General features: G+C 54.6%; 1 protein-coding gene across 1 annotated transcript in view; it reads left to right on the top strand.

The window, feature by feature from the left end:
* CFAP74 (cilia and flagella associated protein 74) overlaps positions 1-14,974 on the top strand; it is a 98,595-nt gene that overhangs the window by 40,223 nt on the left and 43,398 nt on the right. The window contains exons 8-17 of the mRNA XM_043486123.1: positions 1,967-2,140; positions 2,675-2,785; positions 3,100-3,202; positions 3,531-3,688; positions 4,586-4,787; positions 5,435-5,515; positions 5,761-5,916; positions 7,254-7,427; positions 7,753-7,871; positions 10,243-10,309. Of these exons, the coding sequence (XP_043342058.1) occupies positions 1,967-2,140; positions 2,675-2,785; positions 3,100-3,202; positions 3,531-3,688; positions 4,586-4,787; positions 5,435-5,515; positions 5,761-5,916; positions 7,254-7,427; positions 7,753-7,871; positions 10,243-10,309 (1,345 nt within the window). The remainder of the gene's footprint in view (positions 1-1,966; positions 2,141-2,674; positions 2,786-3,099; positions 3,203-3,530; positions 3,689-4,585; positions 4,788-5,434; positions 5,516-5,760; positions 5,917-7,253; positions 7,428-7,752; positions 7,872-10,242; positions 10,310-14,974) is intronic.

Genomic DNA, 14,974 nt, shown 5'->3' with positions numbered 1-14,974 from the left:
ACCTCTTTCAAGCTGGCTCCTTGTCGTTCTTCCAGCACTTTCTGGGGGTAATAACAAGTTCTAGGCTTGCTTGTTTATTGTTTCCCAGCCCTGGACCTGCCAGGTGTGCCCAGAACCTGGTGTCTTGCGGAGAGAATGGTGTTTAGGGATCCAGGGTGGGTACCAGGGGGACCCACTGCTCCAGGCTGTCTTTCAGACAGAACTGGGAAGCACATGTTCTTCTGTGTGTCTGCTGAAACAGTTCATGCCTGGAAGTCCAGCTCCAACAAAACCAGAGGCTCACCGTCGTCTCCTGTCTGACCTGTCCTGTCTCTTCTCTGACCTTCAGAGGCTCACCGTCGTCTCCCGTCTGACCTGTCCTGTCTCTTCTCTGACCTTCAGAGGCTCACCCTCATCTCCCACCTGACCTGTCCTGTCTCTTCTCTGACCTTCAGAGGCTCACCCTCGTCTCCCGCCTGACCTGTCCTGTCTCTTCTCTGACCTTCAGAGGCTCACCCTCGTCTCCCGTCTGACCTGTCCTGTCTCTTCTCTGACCTTCAGAGGCTCACCCTCGTCTCCTGTCTGACCTGTCCTGTCTCTTCTCTGACCTTCAGAGGCTTACCCTCGTCTCCCGTCTGACCTGTTCTCTCTTCTCTGACCTTCAGAGGCTCACCCTCGTCTCCTGTCTGATCTGTCCTGTCTCTTCTCTGACCTTCAGAAACTTGCCGCTCATCTTCCTCTGTGTTTTCACTCATTTCTCCTCCCACCAAGTGCTAGTCTGATGACCATGCCCAGCTGCCTGCTCCTCAGGCCCTGACCCAGGGAGCCCAGCTGCCTGCCCCTCCTCATGTGGGCGTGGCCAATGCCCACATACTTTCTTACTAATCAGCTAAGGTCTAATTTACATGCAAGAAAACGCACATCAGATGTCCCCTCAGATGTCCCCTCGTGCGTCCCATCCGTTAGCAGCACCGGCCTGCCTTGCGCCCACTCCTCCTCCCTACACAGCAGCCACAAGGCACCTCCTTCATGGCTGCAGAGTCCACTGCCGTTTGCGTCACGGCTAAGCGGGGCCGCCCAGGCCTCTCCTGGCTCCTGTTGGAAGCCCACCCAGTTCCATGACCTAGTCAGTGTCACCCTTGGACAGCATAGTGGTCCCTCTGTCCTCTGGTGCAGTCATCAGCTTCAGCTTCCAGCTCCACGGCCTCATTGCTGGTTCTTCCTCGGACGTTGCTCCGTGGGCACCAAGCCTTCATAAATAGACCTGTCCACTGCTTGGTGCTTCCCTAAGCCAGCCACCACCTCTGGGTCAGTGTATCCAAGCCTGTGCCCATGGCAGCCACACCAGGGGTGTCACGTGCTGACCCCTGGCAGCCCTGTCCCGGGCCTGTGGCTAACCAGAAGTCACCCTTGAACCTGTACTCAGGGGGATGTGCCTTCAGGGCCCTGGGTGTTGCTGCTGGAGTCTGTGTGCCCACAATCAAGGGCACCTCCGGCCACAGGGATGTCGACGAGCCCCTCAATTCACAGTGTCAGCTGAGCGTGGGCAGGCCACAGAGCAAGTGTCAGCTGTCCCCAAGGCCGTCCTCCGGGGGTGCGCATGTGCCACTCCATCTGGAGTGCCGCGCCTGACCTTGGGGGTTGGGAGCTCAGACAGAGTCACTCACTGTCCCCGAGCACCTGCTGAGTGCCAGACCCTGATCCCAGCACTTAGGGGTTGATCCCAGCACTTAGGTGTCGTCAGTGAGTAAAACCCCAGAACACCCTGCTGCGAGGAGCCTGTATCATGGGGGGTGGTGGGGCATGGTAAGAGGCAGGTAAGAGGGTGGGCGCCATGTGGTGGGGCCTCTGCTCCCCTGCACCCAGAGAGCAGGAGGGGCCCAGGTGTCATCGGTCAGATGCAGTGCCACATCCCTGGAGTGGCCACAGCTCAGAGGGGCAGCCCAGTCTCCCACCCCTGGCTGACGTGAACACCCCCGCCTGCCAGGAGCGCCCTGTGGCAGATCGAGGTCCAGGAAGGGCAGCTGGAGGACGCCCGCAAGTCAGCCCAGGAGGAGGCTGCAGCCGCCAGGAGAGGCCTTCAGGAGCGGGCAGCCAAGCAGCTGCACCGGGAGATGGGGGCCTCGAGGAAGGCAGAGCGGAACCGGCTGCTGCGGGCCCGGTGGGTCCAGGCCTGGGGTCCTGCCTGCCCCCTCCCCTGCCTGCCCGCCCAGGCCCACCTTCCCAGCCCCGGCCAGAGTGGCTGGAGCCATGCTCACTCCCTGACCTGACAGTGGCTTCCTCCTGGACACCCAGCCATTTTCTCCTCTCTGGCCACTCCTTCAGCCCATCCTCCCTGAGGCCTGACACTGCCCACTCCCCAGGGGCAGCCCCTTCTGAGCACAGAGCAGGAGGACAAGGTGTGCCGCAGGCCAGGGGGCCTGACCTCCCACCCCAGGGGGGGTCCCTGTTCCCCATCCCACCTTCACAGGTTTCCTCCAGCTTCCACTCTACCTGTCACCGGATCTCCTGCTTCTGTGGAATCTAAGCCCGTGGACACCTGCGGGGTCCCCATATCCCTGACCCCGCCAGGCACAGTGCAGGGTCCTCCCTCATGCATTTGGCCTTAGTCCCCTCCGGGTCTGTACAGCACGTGTTCCTGTCCCCTCTTCTCCACAGCACATGTTCTCATCCTTCCCACCCCCTGCCCCTGCAGGAGATGCGTGCACCTGCAGAAGGAGCTTGGACTCCGGCAGCAGAAGCTGGTGGAGGAGGCCCAGAAGAACCACCGGAAGGCCCTGAGGTTCCTGAAGGCCTCATTGGGGAAGTACGTCTTTCCTTCTCCCCAGTCTCCTTGTGTCCGCCTCACCCCCGCCAAGGGCAAGCCTGAGAAAGTGGGTCACTGGCCTTTATGTTGAAATTCTCTTGATTTTATCATTGAACCCTCACGTCATTGTGTGTTTTCAGTTTTGAGCTGACAGCTGCTGTTTTCAGACAAGGACTGGTCTAGAGAAATTGATCTCACCATTTTCTCGCGGCTCATGTGCAGCCCAGCTCTCTTTCCCGCTTGCACTTGGCTGTTTCCTTGGGGCTTCTCCCAGCCTTGAGGCTGCTCAAGTGCTGACCAGGCCCTCCCTTCAGGATCCGCGAGCAGGAGCAGAAGGAGGAGCTGGAGACCCGAGAGCACATGCGCAGGCGCATGGACGCAGTGCTGGCCCTGAAGAACAGTATCTCTGCCAACCGGGTAGGAGCCCTTCCGGGATCCAGGCGGGACTGCGTGCACCCACCTGCCCTTGGACAGCCTCTCAGGCTCAGCATGCCGTGTGCTGGGGTCCCAGGCCTTCCTGGGGAAAGTGGGGCCTGGGGGTCAATTAGGCCAGGGATGTGAGAAGGGATCTGCAAGGGAAGCCCTGGAGGATTTTCAGGAGAGGCAACTGGGGGTGCGGGAGGAGCGGTGGTGACATCCTCACCACCTGTGTCTCTAGTACAGTGTAAGGTCACCCACCCCATAAATTCCAGTGTGCCCGCATACACCTGCAGACGCCGGAGCCTCCATGTTCTCCTTTACCAAGGAAACGCTCCGGAAATTTCAAGCGTGGGGCCAGGCCAAGACAGAGCTGGCAGAACAGAAGGCCCAGGCTGAGAAGAAGGCGATCCTGGCCCAAGGTGGGGATGCCTTCAAGCACCTGTGCCATCAGCGCAGGCGCCAGGAGTTGGAGGCCCAGAACCGGTGAGCATGCTGGGGGCACCCCAGGACAGCGGGGGCACTTCTGCCACAACCAGTGAGGCTGCCTCTCGCCCTGCATCTCCCCTCCACCCCCACCCCATGCGAGGTACCTCTCCTGGGCCTCAGAGCACAGCCTCTCCTGACTCTGCCACCTGGCATGCCCCCACAACGAGTGGCTCACTCCTTTGTCTCTGCACACCCCAGCCCCCACCGGCCCTCTCCTCCCTCCTGGAAGGCAAGGGTAACCTGGGCTCACGTTTTGGTCTCAGGTGCTCAGTGATGCCTCAGTCCATGCTGCACTCCATCATCCCCCAGAATCCCTGGACCTTCAAGGTCCCCATTCATAGGTCCCCAGGCTGCGCCTGCTCTGAGAGAAAAGGGTCCTCTGGAGGGCTTCCCAAGATGCTAGAGCAAGTTCGCAGCTCTCCCACCTCAGCCCAGCGTTGCACAGTAGGCTCTGTGTCTCCTCTTCCTGCTGGAGGCTCTTCCCTTACCCCCGCTTCCTAGCCCTACCCGTTGTGGTCACTGTTAGCATCTGCCCACCTGTGACCTCCTGGTCCTGCTGCTAGGAGTGTTCCCTAGTCATACCATTGCCCCGCCTGCAGGAGTCCCGGGGTCGGGGAGCAGCTCCTCAGCATCTGAGGCTCTCAGTCCTGACACGTGGGAGGGACAAGTGAGGAGCAGCACCCTCCCACCCAAGGCTGCCCTGGTCTGAGCCTCAGCTGGGCCCCAGCAGCCTGGGGACTAGGAGAGCGGGGACACAAGAGCCCAAGGTTGGTGCCCCGGGTCTCTGGCCCGGCCACCCTTGGGCCTCCTCATCTGCTCCCCTGGAGCCCAGTGGGCCCAGCCTCTCGGGTCGGGGGTGTGTCTGGCTCTCGGCCCAGACAGCATTCCCTGCAGCGCCTTCGAGGAGGAGCAGAAGCGCAGGAAACAGGAGATTGTGAGTCGGCTCTTGAAGGAGGAGGCTGTGGAGGACCGGAGGAGGCCACGGCCCGAGCCCCCCAGACCCACAGGCCAGCGGAGCCTGAGGGACCAGACCTGGAGCTATGTGGCCACCTTCTGCGATGGGCAGAGCACAGAGGCCCCACCCTGCTGTCCCCTGGTGAGCGGATGCCCTGGCAGCACAGGACCATGCCTGCCAACCAAGATCAGCACCACGGAGAGCGCCCTGGCCCCAGGACCTTTCCTCCCCGGTGCTTGCATCTGATGCCCCACCCCCACCACCAGGGATATGGATGGCCTCGAGGCTCCTTCCCAAGGCAGGCAGGGTGGCAGACTCCCCTGGTAACAGCGCAGGTACAGGCAGGCAGCCCCCGGTCTCTGGTGCCTCACCCACCTGGGAGGCAGACCCCACAGCCATGCGTACCCTAAACAGGATCGTCTCTCGCCGCCTTACATGTGCACCGTGTCGGTGACCTGCTTAACTGTGCCTGAAGATGTGGGACAGGGATCTCGGGGCCCTCTCCTGAGCCCGGGTGGCTCTTCCACTTCTGCCCTGTGCACCCCCAACCTGAAGGCCCAGCTCACTGGCTCCAACAAGGGTGCTGCCGGCTGAGCCCCCAGGCTTCATTTCGTGTTGCTCCTCCCCCCGCACCGAGGTCTCCACTCTTCTCAGTGCCCCTCTCTGCCCTGCCGTCCTGGGCAGCGCCCACCTGCACCTCCTGCTGCCTCCTCCCTGTTGTCTCACACCTGCCAACCACCCAGAGTGCTCCTGCTCTTCTCCATGGGGGGCCTTTCTCTCACCTGCAGCAACCTCAACCTCCACCTTCATCCCTATTCCAGCCTGATGTCCCTGGACAGAGGCCAGGTCCAGCCCAAGAGCAGATAAAGGTCTGTGAAGGGGATTCTGGCACATATGTGGGCCCTGGAGAAAGGCTTTCATGATTTGTAGACACTTGTACTTTAAATGGAAGTGACAAATGATGTGTGCTCTGGTCTCCAATGTAGAGTGGGGCCTGGGGTCCCGGGGTCCTCCTTCCCATCTGTGTGTGAGGGGCCTGGGGTCCTGGGGGTCCTCCTCCCATCAGCGTGTTCTCTTTTCTAGAATGAGCCCTGTCTTTCTCCCCCAACTCCAGGAGAACAGGCCCAGATCCTACCAGTCCTCTCCACTGCTGACGGCCATCTCCAGTGAGTCTGTCCAGGGGGACGGGAGCAGCCTCGGCGGGGAGGAGGACACACTGGCTTGGCCGGAGATCCCTGGGCTCTGGAAGGAGGACTACAAGCCTTTCCAGGTAGCTCCTCGGACACAGACACAGCCCCATCTCCCCTACCCACCCTGATCCTGTCCTGGTGACTGCTGGGGCCTCGCTCATGGATGCTGCTCCGTGGCTCCTCCTGACTGCCTCCCTCCCCCATAGCACACAGGCCGGCAGGGGCCGCACACAGTAGGTGCAGGCTGGGGCTCGGGGTGGGGGAGTGAGCCCTGATTCCTGCACTTACCACTGGGAAACCTGTGGCTGGAAGGCCTGCTCACACTTCCTTTGACAGCCTTCTGTCCAGGGAAGTGGTCATCCCAGCAGGCATAGCTCCATGAGCCGTGAAATTGGCAAGTGTCCAGTGCACGCAGCAGGATGCTGGCCCCAGCTCTGTTTCTGGCCACCCGGGAGGGCATTGGCCTTATCTGTGGGCAAACTCATTCCCATCATTCTGAGGGCCACGCCATTTGGTTCTGCTGGTTCTGAGGAGGCCTGGCTGACTGGGCCGGAGCTAGGCACTATCCCACTCAGACTTGGCCACTGCACAGGGGTCACCGGTCAGCAGGCCAGCTTCCATCCCGGAGTGAGAAGGCAGGAGGGTACCAGTCCCTGGGTCAGCCCCGGCACCAGAGCCAGGCCCCCAGAAGCTCCCTCTCTAAATCACTGAGACTGTCAAGGCCGCACCTTTGTGCCACTTGACAAAATGTTGCTTCCTGTAGAAATTTTCAAAAACTTTTTCTTGGCCTAATTTTAAAATGCTTTCGAAGTGTAGTAGTGGAAATACTTTTGAGAGTCCCTTGGACTGCAAGATCAAACCAGTCAGTCCTAAAGGAAATCAACCCTGAATATTCATTGGAAGGACTGATGTTGAAATTCCAATATTTTGGCCAATTGTTGTGAAGAGCTGACTCATTGGAAAAGACCCTGATGCTAGGAAAGACTGAGGGCAGGAGGAGAAGGGGACAACAGAAGATGAGATACTTGGATGGCATGACTGACTCAATGAACATGAGTTTGAGCAAACTCTGGAAGATGGTGAAGGACAGGGAAGCCTAGTGTGCTACACAGTCCATGGGGTCGCAAAGAGTGGGACACGACTGAGCAACTGAACAAGAACAAAAAACCTAGAAAACCCCCCTCTGCCATTATTTTCCAGAAATCCTCTAGGTCATGGATGGCTCTGCTCAGCCTCTTGTCCCCCACCCCCACCACCTTGCTGGTGCCCCACCTTGGATGTTGCATGCCCCCCTCCCCATGTGGCTCCCTCTCCGCCCCATGCGGCCTCAGTGACCCTGGCTGTTCATGTCCCTCACTCCCCAGCTGCCCTCAGGGAGGCCTGGCCAGGCTTTCCAGATGGCCCTGTCAATCCCCAGGTAGCCAAGGAGGACGTGGACCGGAAGCCGGTGGGCGGAACAAAGATGGACAAGGACATCCTGGCGCGGACGGTGCAACGGCTACGCAGTGGGCTGATCCACAAACAGGTGGCATCAGGGCGTGAGTTCAGAGGGTGCCCCTTCAACAGCAAGCCCAAGTTCATCCACTTCAAGGTGAGCCCAGGGTCCCAGTACGTGTCCTCACCTGGGACCGAGGGTGACAGGGTCCCATGGAAGGGCTCAGGCACCAGCCCAGGAAGGCACTGGTCCTAGGGAGGCTGGGACATCACAACTTCCCAGTCCCCCTGGAGGAGCCAGGCACCACCCAACCCTTTGCTGGGGGACCCACACCCTCTGGTTCCCAGGCACCCCCCTCCTGCCCGAGGCGGAGGTCCTGGGAGAACAGGGAGATGTCCTGGCCTCCCAGGCATGGCTGTTAGGTGCCGAGAAGCAGCCACCAGAGAGCTTTGAGTATTAACTTTTCACTCGCTTTTCCTAGGACTTTGATGTCGGCAAAGTGTACAAGAAGAAGATCACGCTGATCAACGCCACCTACACGATTAACTACTGCAAGCTGGTGGGCGTGGAGGAGAGCCTGCGGGACTTCGTCCATGTGGAGTAGGCAGTGGGGCAGCTGTGGGCGGGGCCTTAGTCCCTGCAGCTGCTCCCAGAGCCTCTTTGTTTGAACCACACTTGGGGCCTGCGGGCATTTTCTGAAGTGTCTCCGCCCCCTTCCTCAGGCCAGCCTCCTTTTCCCTGATGAATGGCTTGACATTTCCTCCTCTGTGTTTTGAGGTCAGTGGCTCTGAGTGAGAGCTCTCTAGGGGGCCTCGTGCCTCCTCAAAGTAAAGAGAAAAGCCTTTTTATTTCAGGACTGTGTACTTGAACTCTGTTTAAATTTTCAGTCTGCTCCAGAGTTTCAGGTTTCTTCTCTTGAGACCCTGCTGATGCCTGAGTCGGATCCTCTTGTCTGTGATCCCTTTTGGTCCCTGGAATCCTCTCTTCCTTCCTATTTTGTTTTTCCTCATTTTCCTCATAACGACCGTTACTGTACCTCTCTGCACGGCCCTCTTCTCTTCTGCTCCTTAAGCATTTTGACTTCTTCGTTAAGGGTTTTTTCTCCTCCCCCTCCTGGCTTCTGCTGCTCCTCCTCGTCACCAGTGGGGAGGTCCCCCGGGCTCTAAGCACCCAGGTCTGCATGGCTCCTGCTGTGTGAGAGCTGCAGCCTCCGAGGCCCTGCCCGCTGCCCGCAGTGCCTCCTGGGGCTGTGCCACTGGCCGGGGCTCTGGTCAGTCTCCCCATTGGACTCGCTGTCCATTCTGTGCGGCTTGTGAGCCAGACGCAGGATCTTCGCTCCCTTTTCTGTCTTCCCTTGTTCCATGTTTATCACCAGTGCGTCCTCCACTGTCCAGGCATGCTGACAGCGGGGCTTTCCCGTGTGGCTAGTTCTCCCTGTGAATCTGTGGTTTCTGGAGGAGTGGGCGGGGGTGCATAGTCGGGTGGTCACCCTCCCCAGCCTGGATCAGGAACATTTAATGGGCAGGCAGCGTTTTCTCTCAACACCACGAGGATAGTCCTCTCTGTCTGCTGGCTTATGCTGTTGCTGTTGGAAGTCAGCTTTCTGGCCAGTCCCCTGCTTCATAGGTTATCCAGCCTCCTCTGATTACCGTGAGGTCGCTGGGCCCTTGGGGTTCAGCATGTCCACCACCATATCTACTGTGGATCGCTGTCTCCTAGAGCTGCTTAGAACTCCCTGTGCTTCCTGGTCAGGCTCTGCCAACAACTGTGGACATCTCTCCACTCTGGCCCTTCACACACTGTCCCCATCCATCCTCACGGACCGGCCCTCTGTGTGCTTGACTTGAAACCTGTCTGCTCTGCACCCCCACACTTCCTGACACCTGTATCACACTGCCTCCCCCCTCCCCTTCACCGTTATCTCTCTGAGCAAGTTTCTGGGGTCTGTCCCTTCATTCACTTTTTCTCTCTTTGATGGTATCTAATCAGCCATTGAAATTGCTAATTTAATTTCCAATTCCAGTTGCCATATTCCTCATTTCTGAAAGTCCCAAGCTCCCTTTCAGATGAGCTGATATTTCTGGTTCTTTTCTCCTGTCTGTAAAAGTCTCCTTTCAGTAATTCTACCGCCTGAGGTCCTGGGGTCTGGCCCTGCCCCTTGCCATGTCCCTGTCGGTTTGTGCGCAGCTTTCAAGTCTGGGTTTTGACCCACCCACTGGCAAGATGCCAGTCTGGGACTCTGTTAGTCTGACACCAGAACACTTCCCTCCCAACACGAGGAGCTCGGGTCTGCTTCTGCCTTGAGCCCCTGGGACGCTCAAGGGGCTCAAGCCAGCCAGAGACAGATTTTAATATTAAGTTTTTGCTTGTGTTTTCTAAGCAAAGTACAAGAGGTAAAATCCAAGCTTGTGAAAATGGACCTCATGTTTTGTGTTAGCAATTTTGTGGGGGGCTCCTTTTTTTCAGACAAATTCAAAGTCCTTCCAGAATCACTGGGAACATGGGGCTGTTTTCCTGATCCTTTTACTTGAAGTGAGATTCGGATGGCTCCAGTTGAATGCAGCGCCTTCAGTCCCAGCTCCCTGCCTGGCTCACACCCCCTCACCTTGAAACCAAAGTCCTAGACCCTTTGTTCCAGGCCTGGCTTATGCCCCCAGGGAACCATGACTGCTGCTCACCCCACAGCATCTGCACCCTCTGGGACTGGCCCCTCCTTCCGTCCCCCCTTCCCTTTCCCCTCCCCCTCCCCTCCTTCCCTCCCTCCCTTCCCACAACTGACACTCAGATGTCCCTGAAGCTTCTCCTGTGGACTGAGCCCCAGGGAGGCAGCAGGGACTCAGGCCCTAGGACAGGGCAAGAAGGAGGTTCTTGACGGCCTGCCCTGGCACTGGCTATCTGGGACAGTGGCTTCAACCCAGCTGTTGTCTATGAAGGTAGGAGGCTCAGCCCTGCTCCATTGTTGTTCCTGCAGCTTTGACCCCCCAGGCCCGCTATCAGCTGGCATGTCCTGCGAAGTGCTTGTCACCTTCAAGCCCATGGTGAGTGTCAGTCCAAAAACCAAGCTGTGGAAAAAGGGATTTTGTACCATTTCGAGAGGGTGGTGGGTGGAATCGAGGTCTCCGCTGCCCCAGGCTCCACAGGATGTTGTGATGGAGGAAGGACGCGCTGCAATGCAGAGGGAGTGACGTGGCCTCCACTTGGCTAATTTCCAAAACATGCTGGAGACTCTTCCTCAGCTCAGACAGGGTGACACAGAGACCCTTCTGCATCCCTGGGCAGCAAGTGTGACCGCGGCTGCCCACGGGTCCAGTGGGATGGGCTGCAGGCCCCTCCCTTAGGCAGCAGTGGGGGGTGGGTTGTCCAGATAGCACGTGTCACACGGAAGCTGCAAATGTGTGGGTGGTCGGGGGTTTTATTTTTTAGATAAACAAAGATCTGGAAGGAAATGTCTCGTTTCTGGCTCAGACAGGCAGATTTTCTGTTCCACTGAAATGTTCAACAAAGAAATGCTCTGTGAGTTTGTGCTGAGCATTGGGGGTGTGGGGGGAGGGTGGGTCTGAGGCTGCTGTCTGGGGAAGTGGGTACCCACGCCCATGTTGCAAACATTCAGAGAGTCTGCGTAGGGCAGCACCCAGCTTGTAGGACCCCCGGGTCAGAGGAGACCCTCGGACTCGTCTCAGGAGACCTGCTCCTCCCAGAAGCTCTGTGGTGTCACCTGATGGGTTTCTTTTGTAAACTATAGTCACCATGCAGCTCTCACATCCCCAGAGCTTGTAACTGGAGCTTGTGCCTTCTGATCCCTCTACCCATTCTACCACCCACACCCCCGCCTCTGGAACCACTTCTGGGTTTTTTTTTTTTGGTATCTGTGAGCTCCATTTTTTTTTCAGATTCCACTGTAAGTGTAATCATACAGTACCCATCTTTTCTACCTGACTTATTTCACGTGCCATAATGCCATTCACATTGTCCCAAATGGCAAGGTTTCCTTTTTGTGGCTGAATAATATTCCATTTTATATGCATCACAATTTCATTTCTTTATCCATCCATCTGTCGATAGACACTTAGGTTGCTTTCACGTCTTGGCTTTTGTAAATAGTGCTACAGTGAATATGAGCATGCAGACAACTCTTCTGATGATACTGGTTTCATTCATTTGAATGAATACCCAGAACTGGGATCACTGAGTCATATTGTAATTCTGTTTTTAATTATTTGAGGAGTCTCCATACTGTTCTCCACAGTGGCTGCACCGATTTACATTCCTACCAGCAGTGCACAAGGTTCCTTTTTCTCCACATCCTTCCCAGCACTTATTACTTCTTTCTTTTTGATAATAGCTATTCTAATGGTATGGCTTCCCTGGTGGTTCAGTGGTAAAGAATCTGCCTGCTAATGCAGGACACATGGAGATGCAGGGTTGATCCCTGGGTAGGGAAGACCCCCTGGAGAAGGAAGTGGCAATCCACTGCAGTATTCTTGCCTGAGAAATCCCATGGACGGAGAAGCCTGGCAGGCTACAGTCCTTGGGGTTGCAAAGAGTCAGACACAACTCAGTGATTAAACAGCAACAACATTCTAACGGTACAAGACAACACGGAGCTGTGGTTTTGATTTGCATTTCCCTGATGATCAGTGATGCTTTCATGAGGACCTTTCATGTGCACGTTGGCCATTTGTATGTCTTGTTTGGAAAAATATCTATTCAATTCCTCTGCCTATTTTTAAATCATATTGGTTGGGTAGGTTTGTTTTTTTGCTATTCAGTTGTGTGAATTTTTTACATATTTTAGATATCAACCCCTTATCAATGTGATTTGTAATGATTTTCTCCCATTCCATGAGCTGCTTTTTCATTTTGTTTGTAATCTCCTTTGTTACATGGAATTGATATTTTCTTTTAATTAAGAAAATTTTCGTATTAAAGAAAAGCAGAAAGAATGCAGTGTGTATCCATATAATCACTTCCTGAATCCAGTCACTGTCAACATTTGCCATGGTCACTTCTTCTGTCTATCTCTCTGCTTACCTGGTCCACTTCAGAATGAATCAGCAATTTCCTAATGTTCAACAACCATCCTTATAAAACATCAGCATCTCTTGGAGAATGAAATGGCAACCCACTCCAGTATTCTTGCCTGGAGAATCCCATGGACAGAGGAGCCTGGCAGGCTGTAGTCCATGGGGTCGCAAGGGTCGGACACGACTGAGCGACTAAACCACCACCACCATAGAACAGAGCCGCCACGAATAACAGGGCCAAGTGCAAAAGCACCCTTCGTGGCGGGTCCAAACCACCAAACTGGGTTTCTTGTGGGGTCTCGGGCCTCTTACGTGGTCAGCTGGCCTCGGGTGCAGTCAGCCTCTCATCGCTAACCAAAAAAAAGAAAAAAGAAATTTTAAAAAAAATCAGCGTCTCAAATAAAATTAACCACATTCCTAGTCATCACCTCCCACCCAGTCCACATTCAGATGTACTGAGTTGTCCCCAAACCACCTTCTACAATTGTGGTTTTTTGAGCTGAGGTACAATCAAGCTCACATATTGCATTTGATTATTATGCTCTTAAGTCTCTTTTCTTTCAGGCTTTAATTCTAGTCAAATACACACCTAGACATGATATATGTAGGAAGTGCCATGGACAGAGGAGCCTGGCAGGCTTTAGTCCATGGGGTCAAAAGAGCTGGACACGGCTTAGTGACTACACCACCACCAGCACCACACATGGCATAGATATACCACCCTAACTGCCTGTAAGTGCACAGCCCCGGGTTATTACATACATTCACAGCACTGTGAGCCCTCACCACCATCTGTCTCAGAGTCTCCATCTTGCAAAACTAGAGCTCTTCTTGTTAAACGCTCACTCCCTACTCTCCCCCAGCCCCTGGCACCCTCCATTCTCCTTTCTGTCTCTGCGAACTTAATGACTTTAAGTACCTTATGTAAGTGGGATCACAGGGCATGTCTCCTCTTGTGAACAGCTTCTTTCACTGAGTGCAGTGCCCTCCAGGTCCATCCATGCTGCAACCCGTGTCAGAATGTCCTTTTGAGGCTAAGTACTGTGGAGGGCTCTGCTTTTGGTGTTTTGCTGTTTGTTTTCATGCCCTGTAAGTTCTTTTGTCCCTCATCTCCTGCAGTGCTGTCATCTTTATGTTTAACTGACCTTTATGTTATGAAATGCTCAAATTCCTTTTTCATTCCCTTCTGTGTATCTTCTTTGTGGTAGGATTACATTTAGCATCCTAAAGTCACAACTATCCTATCTGAGTTTGTATTAGTCTGACATTAACAGCTCACGAAAACTCCACTCCTTTACAGCTTTGTCCCACTCGGATCAGTTGTTGATGTCACAAAATTACTTGTATTACTTGCATGTCCAGTAACACAAATAGAAATTTGTAGATACATCAGTTTCTTAGTTCTACAGAAAGCAAAATATGGAGTTATAAACCAAAGTTACAATAACATGAGCTTTTAGGCTAAAAAATGCTTTTTAAAAGACTATGTTAGCATCTTAAATCGTGTAGGAAACTAAAATTGCTGTTACAAACCATCATGACTTTGACACCAGCACTGCGTGTCTTCCTTTCCAGAGCCCGGGGTTACTGTCTGGGGTCCTTTCCTCTCGCCTGCCCGACGGGCTGAGGCATTTCCTGCAGGCAGAACTCCTGCAGCTCTTGTCCATCTGGGACTGTCTTTTGAAGGACAGGTTTTTTTTTTTTTGATGATTTTATTTATTTAATTATCTTTGCCTATGCTGGATCTTCATTGCTGTGCAGGCTTTTTCCTCTAGTTGCAGTAAATGGGGCTACTGTTCGTTGTGGTGCTCAGGCTTCTTATCGTGGTGGTTTCTCTTGTTGTGGAGCATGGGCTCTAGGAGTGCACGCTTCAGTAGTCATGGCACGTGGGCTCAGTAGTTGCAACTCTAGAGCATTGGCTCAGTAGTTGGTGCATGGGCTTAGTTCCTCCGTGGCATGTGGGATCTTCCCGGGCCAGGCATTGAACCCTTGTCCCCTGCACTGACAGGCGATTCTTTACAACTGAGCCACCAGGGAAGCCCCTGAAGGACAGTTTTGAAAGTTTAGAATTCTCGACTGACATTTTTCTTCCTGGAGCAGATCAGCTCCTGGCCCTCTCTCCTCCAAGGTGTTTTTTGAGAAATCTGCCATGATCTTACTGAGGCTCCCTTGTGTGTGACAAATCATTTCTCTCCTCCTACTTTCAAGGTTCTCACTTTTTCTCTGGCCTTTAACAGTCTGATTACAAGGTGTCTCAGCACAAGTCTCTTTGAATTCATCCTCCTCAGAGGTTATTGAACCTCTTGGGTGTTTGTAATCATGTCTTTCATCGAAGGTGGGGAACTTTCGACCATTTTTTAAAATTTTTTTTAATTGAAGGATAATTGCTTTTCAGAATTTTGTGGTTTTCTGTTATACATCTACAAGAATCAGCCATAGGTACACTCATGTCCTCTCCTTCCCGAACCTCCCTCCCATCTGGCCCCATCCCACCCTTCAGCCTGTCACAGAGCCCCTGTTTCAGTTCCCTGAGTCACATAGCAAATTCCCATTGGCTATCTATTTTACGTATGGTACTGTAAATTTCCATGTTACTCTCTCCATACATCTCACCTTCTCCCTCCTCCCCTCCCCTCATGTCCATAGTCTGTTCTCTATGTCTGTTTCTCCATTGCTGTC

The sequence above is a fragment of the Cervus canadensis genome, chromosome 13, assembly GCF_019320065.1.
Source record: "Cervus canadensis isolate Bull #8, Minnesota chromosome 13, ASM1932006v1, whole genome shotgun sequence".
Classification (NCBI taxonomy): domain Eukaryota; kingdom Metazoa; phylum Chordata; class Mammalia; order Artiodactyla; family Cervidae; genus Cervus; species Cervus canadensis.
Note: the sequence above shows the minus strand (reverse complement) of the source record. Positions and strands in the feature narration are given on the sequence as shown.